Source organism: Leptonychotes weddellii, chromosome 4 (assembly GCF_054177405.1).
Source record: "Leptonychotes weddellii isolate Sample4059 chromosome 4, ASM5417740v2, whole genome shotgun sequence".
Lineage (NCBI taxonomy): Eukaryota > Metazoa > Chordata > Mammalia > Carnivora > Phocidae > Leptonychotes > Leptonychotes weddellii.
The window spans coordinates 170324730-170331049 of record NC_138372.1 but is presented as its reverse complement, the minus strand read 5'-3'; the positions used below and the strand labels follow the sequence as shown (position 1 = coordinate 170331049).

Below are 6320 nucleotides of genomic sequence, written 5' to 3'. Positions count from 1 at the left end.
CCCCCCCCCCCCCCCCCGGCCTAGCTCCTCACCGCTGGGTGCTGTGTGGAAGGGCCAGGCCCGCTGCATAGATGGCCAGCAGGGTCAGCACCACGGCCTCGGCCTCGGCCACGGGGAAGTGCTGGGCAGCCACGTGTTGGCCCAGCACGGGAAGGATGTAAAGGGCCAGGCCCGTGGCCTGTGAGATCAGCAAGGGCGCCACAAGCGAGGCCAGCCCCACGGTCTGCAAGGGCACACGGACAATGGGGAGATGGGCCCTGGGGCCAGGGGGCCCCAAGGATCCTCACCACCACCCCACCGATCAAGACTGCACTGCAGCAGTAACGATCACCCGGAACCCTGGAAGCCCACCCCAAAAGCAGGAGCGGAGGGACCATCACCTGTGTTGGGAGGAGGGGAGGACTAGGTCCAGAGGCCCCCCCAGGCTCCTCGGGGCCCACTCCGGCCTCATGCAACTGCATCCACAGTTCCAGAGCGTGGTCTAGTCAAGGACCCTGACGACGGGTGTGATGGAATCCGCCCGGCAGGGGACCCGGGGCTCACTCCCACTCCCCCCCTTCAAGGACGGACGGTCCTCCCCAGCCTAGAGTGGAGAGGACCTGAGGCTGGCCACAAGTGGACACGGGGTTCAGAGGATATCTTGAGAACAAGGACCAAGAGCAAAAAGCCAACAGCAGGCATGTAGAGGCCGATGGAGACGAAGCGGGAAAGGGCGGGAAGCAGGTAGAAGAAAAAGGACTGGTGCAGGCGCTCCAGGAGATGGTTGAGCTTGCGGAACACGCCCTCCAGGGCTCTGCCAGGGTGGGATGGCGTCATGGCCAGCCAGGCCCCCCAGACGCCCCCCAATCCACCCCAAGATGGAAGAGGGGTCCAGAAGCCACTTACTTGCCCACTGCCACCAAGTCATACTTATACTGTCGGAAGCTGTTAATGCCACGGATGGTCAGGGCCTCCACACGGTAGCGCAGGAAGAGGCCGTGAGGGCCATGGGGGCGGCCAGAGGCCTGCTGCAGAACCATGAGCAGCAGGGTCTGCAGACCCTGCAGCGGCCCATCTATGGATGTCCAGTCCTGGGGCTGGAGCTTAGAGGGTTTGGGGGCACGGTCAGAGAAGCCCCACACAGGGCCCACACTTCCCAGGCAGGCTGCCCCCCTTACCTTGCCCTGGAGAGTACACAGCAGCCCCCCTTTCTGACAGAAAGTCTGGAAGAGGTTGAGCAGATCGAGGTTGGGCAGCTGCCCGTTAAGCCCCTCCACAGCCACATCAAGGCTTGTGACCACATCACTGCTCAGCTCCAAGGCCACAGCTGCCTGGATGGCCCCAGCCCGGCCCTGCAGAGGGGATGACTGCATGCCTGTAGGAGCAGGTGAAGGAGCTGCCTATGGGGGGCCGACGAGGACAGTGAGCCTGACAGAGGAGCCAGGGCAAGAGCACCCACCGGTGATGTTGACATCGTGGTAGGCCTCCAGCCAAGCTTCAGTGCCCAGAAGGTCTTGTTCTGTCACCAGGAAGATGATGTCTTTGGCCCAGTAAATCTGCCCTGGAGGCCAGAAGCTAGGTCAGCAGGGCCTGGGACAGTGGCCAAACCCTCCCTTGCCAGCAGCAGCCCCTGAGCCTCACCCCGAAAGTGGGCAGCAAGTGCCAGCAGCAGCCCCACAGCCTGGCTGTTGGTGGAGTCAGGGCCGCAGGGTACGGTGAGCACCAGAGACTCGGTGCTGGCAGCGCGCGGGGCCCGCAGGATGCCATACACGTTGGTACCTGACACCATCTGCGTGCAGAATCGGAGAAGCGTCAGCACCACCCCACCCCGGACGGCTGAAGCCTCTCCCTCGTCGCCCTAGATTGCCCACCAGGGATTCCCGGGACCCCAGGACATGCCACCACCGGGCTTCCCGGCCCCAAGCCGCCCTCTTGAGGTGCTTTTTGGTCCCACGCACACCCCCTCCCCCACAGTACATAGCGCTCGTGGGTCTCATCAGGAAAGGGCAGTTTCCGGGAGAAACTCTGCGTGTAGACCTCCAGCCCCACTGACCGCATCGTCCGCTCCAGCCACGCCACTGGCAGAGCCCTAGAGACACAACGACAGCCGCTAGGCAGAGCTCCCTGGCTTTGAGCACCCCTGTCTCCCCGTACCCGCAGCTCTCCGCTCACCCCGACTTCCTGCGGTGGGCAGCAAAGTCTCGGGCAAAGCTCCGGGCACGGTCTCCGCCCGCAAACTGCTCCTCCACCATGGTGGAGCCCATGGCGTTCTCCGACATGTAAGTGCGTTGGGTCAACGGCGGGAAAGCCAGCGCCAGGAACCAGGCGATGCCCGCCACGTAGCTGAGCACGCTGCAGGGAGAGGGTGGAGGGGGCCCCGGAGCATTAGCGCGCCCGGGGACTCCCGCCCGTGGCCTCCACCTCTGCACCGGGGATGGCGGGGGCGTGTCTGAGGGACCTGACCCCGGAGTCCCGGCACTCGGGACGTCGGGCGGGAGGGCTGAGCCCCAGACCCGATGCCCCGGGCGAGGCCCTCGGGCGCGACGCGACTGGCGCGAGCAGCCCGCGGGGGGTGGGGGCGCGGGCAGCTCGAGCCCTGGGTCCTCCGGGCCCCGCCTTCCTGGGCCCAGCGCTCACCAGAGCGGAGCGTTCAGACGCAGCACGAGGCGGGCGAGGGCGCGCCGGCGCACCGGGTCCGACAGGAGGCCCATGGCGAGGAGAGGCGGCTTCGGGGCCGCGCTCGCCCGCCAGCTCCAGCCGCCTAACCGGCGCCGCGCTCCCGCCGGACCCGAAACCCCGCGCCCGCTCGCACTTCCGGTCCCGAAGGCCCTCGCGCCGCCGCGCATGCCCAGAGCAGAGGTGGTGCGGGGCTGGACTGCGGTGGGAGTGTCTCCGCCCGCCCGGAGCGGCCTCCAGGAGGACCCGTCTCCAGCAGGACGACCGGCCGGCAGGTGTACTGCGCCAGAGGAAAGCAGTGAAGATGACCAGCTGCCGCCGCGGCTGGTTGGGGAGAGCGAGAATCAGGGAGGGGATGAACAGGACAGGTGGGAGGGAAACTGGAGAGCACGGACGCCCCAGGATGTTGAACGTGCTGCTACGGGCAGTGACAGGCCTGGGTGCCACGGGTGGGTAGGGAAGGAAGAGGGTTCCCGTTGACTGAGAGACCAAGGCGTTGGCAGATTCATTTCTATGGATGTTGGTCAAAAATGGCAGTGCGTGCAGAAGGGAAATCACAGTGTGAGCCCAGCACCAAAGTTATCAGGGTCAGATGACCACCGGGAGGAAGGTGCAGATGGTACTCTTGGCCAAAAGGGTTTCAAAAGAGCTGGGGTATGTGGAGTAGAAAGTGGGGAGCACTCCTATTCAGATCAGGAGGTGCCTGGGTGAGGGCTGCAAAGGCCAGTGTTTGGGGTTCAGGCAGGCGGCACATGCGCGTCTGTCTGTGCGTATGTAGTGAAGACCCCTTCGCAACCCCTTCCCCCAGGTGAGAACATGTTATCTGTTGTACTTTTGGAGTCTGAGGTTAAGTAGGCCCCAAGGGCTCCTAGGGTGGAAGGGGCCATTCAGTTCAAGCCATAGTCCAGAGGATGTGGGGCATGGCCCCCACATCTCCATGGTGGGCCCCGGATATGCTGGCGTGAAAACAGACTCCAGTACAGTGGCTTGGCTCGTTATGCCAGGCCACGTCTCACTGCTCAGCTGCCTTGAACCCTTCCCGGCACAACTGCTCTGTTCATCCAGGGACACACTCCCCCCCCCCCCGCCCCTTCTTCGGGCTGTGAGCCTTGAGGCTGCAAGAGGTATGTATTTCATGTGTGGAGGATGGGGACAGTCCCTAGTCACCCCAGGGGCAAGCACCAGGCCAGGCTCTGAGGGTGTAGTAGTGCTGTGGGGAGATCAAAATACAGCAGATTATGTGTGGGTTTTATTCTGGGCATGAGGGGGCCAGATGCTCAGTCCCCTAGCAAAGTAGAGGCCTCATGTACATGTTGCCGAACCACACGGTCCAGCAGTGTGTGCACGTCCCGGGCAGCCCGGGCAGCGGCCTCTAGCACCTGCTCCAGGTGGTCCTCATGTAGCCTGGCATCCATTTCAAGGAGTGCAATCTGGCCTGAGGCTGGCAGCAAGGCCAGGGCCAGCTGAGGACCACCAGCTGCCTCTTCCACGTGGCTGAGGTCCGCCAGAGCGGTGTTGTCCACAAAGCCAGCTGAGCAGGCACACACAAAGTCCCGCATGGGTATTCCGGCATCCAGCACTGCCAGCGTGGCTGCATTCACACAAGCTGCATAGGTCCCACCGTCTGCCTGCAGCACCTGCAGGAACCCCCCAGTGGCATCAGTCCCTTAGGCTCTTGACCCCTGACTGCCATCCCCACCTCCCCCTCCAACCCTCTCCCTCCCTGGGTTGATGGCTGCTGCTTGCTCACCTGCACATATATATCAATCTGGGAGCGTGGGTGCAGCTGCGTAAGGATGGCGGCCTCGAAGGTCTGACGCAGCTGCAGGCCCATCTCGCAAGACTTACGGTCCCCGTGTGGTCGCCGCTTGCGTTCGCCCGTGCTGAAGGTCGCAGAACTATACTGACAGTTCACCAGGGCCCTGTCTGGCAGGGCTCGTGCTCGGGAGCCCCGGATCTGGGGGAGGAAGGACACATGAGCCAGGCTCACTGCTCCCCAGCTCACACTACCCTTCCTTTGGCTCAGGCCCCAGACCTCAGCTTCCCTCTCACGCTCCTTCTACTTCCAACATCTCCAGAAGCACAGCTACTTTACCTCCGCAACAGCCTGTGGGAGCGCCGGTTGGCCAGTCTCTAAGCCACCATCGTGCCTGGGTATGATTTCTCTTAACAGGCCTCTCTGTTTCCATCCCCGCCTCATCTCCTCCCAACCCATTCTCCATTTGTAGCCAGAGCGGGTATATTCACAAATATCAAGTCTGATTTCGTCTCCTCTACACATTCACATATTCTACTGCCTCGCAAAGCTTCCCCATCACGTGTGAGATAAAATCCTAGTTTCCCCGGTCTACAGAGCGGCGAGTTCTTGCGTCCCCAGAGACGCCTCGATCCCATCTCCCCACGAGCAGCCCTTCTGCTCTGCAAACGCGCCACGCTTGTTTCCACCCCAGCGCCCTTCCCTTCTCCAGCAATGGAGACATGGCACTAAAACCAGGTTTTATTTACAGTCCCTGTCCTCGCGGAGTTTACGTTCCCGTGAGGAGTTAAACGGGGGGCTAGTTGAATTGATGTCTGAGGTGACCGGTTTTGGAAAGGCAGGGAAGGGTGTGGTGGTAGGGGAGGGGGCTCGCCACGTGAGTAAGGTGGTCGGGGGAGGCGGCCCCCGGAGGATGACGTCGGAGTGGACCGCCGAGAGGAGCAGGAGGCGGAGGAGAGAGCGGGAGCGCGCCTGGCGCTTCCAGGAATAGCAAGGATGGGTGCAGGGCGGAGGGGACGGCGGCCGGTGCGAAAGGTGGGGACCGCGGTGCACCACGCTGCAAGGACCTTGGCTTGGACTCCGAGCGAGCCGCGACGGAGAAGATGGGCTGCGTGAACGGAGGCGCGCCAGCCGGGCCTCCAGAGCCTCAGCTCAGCCCGTAGGCCCCGCGCACCCCGCCCGGCTCGCGCATGCCCACTCGCCTCGTGCGGCCCGTAGACCACCGCAAGCGCCTTGGTGTTGCCTTGCTCGATGTAGGCCGAGCCGTCGGCCTGCGCGAACACGCCCATCCGCGCCTGGATCTTGCGCAGCTCCCCCGCGCGCCGTCCGTCTACCCGGTAGCCCTGGTCCGACAGGAGCTCCAAGCCCGCCATGTCGCCCGGCTGCTAGCCGCGCTTCCGCCTCCCTCAAAACTACAGCTCCCGGCGGCTCTACCCCCACTTCCGACCTCCCAAGGGCCCACGGCTTCCGCCGGTCCAACCCCCCCCCCACTTCCGGCCTCGGAGAACTACGGTTCCCCCAGGGCGCCAGGCGGCCCCACTTTCTCTACTTCTGGTCGTGGGAAACTACGCTCCCCCGCGGCGCCACTTTCAAACTTCCGGCCCCGGGAATGTGCGGACCCAGGGGAGGAGGGCTGTGCCCGCGGCCGTTTTGATGAGCTGTCCCACGGCTGCCAGAGGTGGGGACCGGCTCGGGCAAGAACCCCCGGTCGCGCCCCCTTGGGTTTGTCGTGGGGGCGGTCCTTATGCTCCCCGGGACCTCCCTGGCTTTTGCCGCACGCGCCTACGCCGGCTCCCAAAGCTCTTAGGACTCCCGCCGCGCCTGCGCCCCGCTGGCCCCGCCCCCACCGAGCCCCTGCGCCTGCGCCCGCCGGCTCCACCCCACACCTGCGCCGGCGCCCCACCAGCCC

The 6320-nt window shown here is 64.4% G+C and overlaps 2 protein-coding genes across 3 annotated transcripts; both read right to left on the bottom strand.

The window, feature by feature from the left end:
• Window positions 1-12: 12 nt before the first annotated feature.
• Window positions 13-2800, bottom strand: GPAA1 (glycosylphosphatidylinositol anchor attachment 1). Of its 2 annotated transcripts, none has more exons than XM_081816697.1 (10): window positions 2617-2800; window positions 2152-2331; window positions 1957-2068; window positions 1621-1768; window positions 1439-1540; window positions 1158-1354; window positions 886-1007; window positions 640-793; window positions 381-476; window positions 13-223 (listed from the first exon to the last, which is right to left on the bottom strand). In XM_081816697.1, the coding sequence occupies exons 1-10, from the start codon at window positions 2688-2690 to the stop codon at window positions 29-31; spliced, it is 1380 nt and encodes a 459-aa protein (XP_081672823.1). In that variant the 5' UTR covers window positions 2691-2800; the 3' UTR covers window positions 13-28. The 2 variants fall into 2 exon arrangements, with proteins under 2 accessions (XP_081672823.1, XP_081672822.1); XM_081816696.1 differs by having other exon boundaries at window positions 886-1082; window positions 2617-2799.
• Window positions 2801-3891: 1091 nt separating this feature from the next.
• On the bottom strand, window positions 3892-5862 carry EXOSC4 (exosome component 4). The gene is made up of 3 exons (XM_006745402.3): window positions 5614-5862; window positions 4406-4612; window positions 3892-4292 (listed from the first exon to the last, which is right to left on the bottom strand). The coding sequence occupies exons 1-3, from the start codon at window positions 5782-5784 to the stop codon at window positions 3933-3935; spliced, it is 738 nt and encodes a 245-aa protein (XP_006745465.2). The 5' UTR covers window positions 5785-5862; the 3' UTR covers window positions 3892-3932.
• Window positions 5863-6320: the final 458 nt, after the last annotated feature.

What these genes read in the sequence shown, in the direction of transcription:
- GPAA1 (XM_081816696.1), bottom strand. Translation starts at nt 2,690, where the DNA reads ATGGGCCTCCTGTCGGACCCGGTGCGCCGGCGCGCCCTCGCCCGCCTC. An exon ending in CGTCTGAACGCTCCGCTCTG is followed by an intron (nt 2,332 to 2,616) that starts GTGAGCGCTGGG and finishes CTCTCCCTGCAG; the next exon opens with CGTGCTCAGCTACGTGGCGG. An exon ending in CTCCCCTCCTCCCAACACAG is followed by an intron (nt 224 to 380) that starts GTGATGGTCCCT and finishes GTGCCCTTGCAG; the next exon opens with ACCGTGGGGCTGGCCTCGCT.
- EXOSC4 (XM_006745402.3), bottom strand. Translation starts at nt 5,784, where the DNA reads ATGGCGGGCTTGGAGCTCCTGTCGGACCAGGGCTACCGGGTAGACGGA. An exon ending in TGGTCTACGGGCCGCACGAG is followed by an intron (nt 4,613 to 5,613) that starts GCGAGTGGGCAT and finishes TTCCTCCCCCAG; the next exon opens with ATCCGGGGCTCCCGAGCACG. An exon ending in AGATTGATATATATGTGCAG is followed by an intron (nt 4,293 to 4,405) that starts GTGAGCAAGCAG and finishes GGGTTCCTGCAG; the next exon opens with GTGCTGCAGGCAGACGGTGG.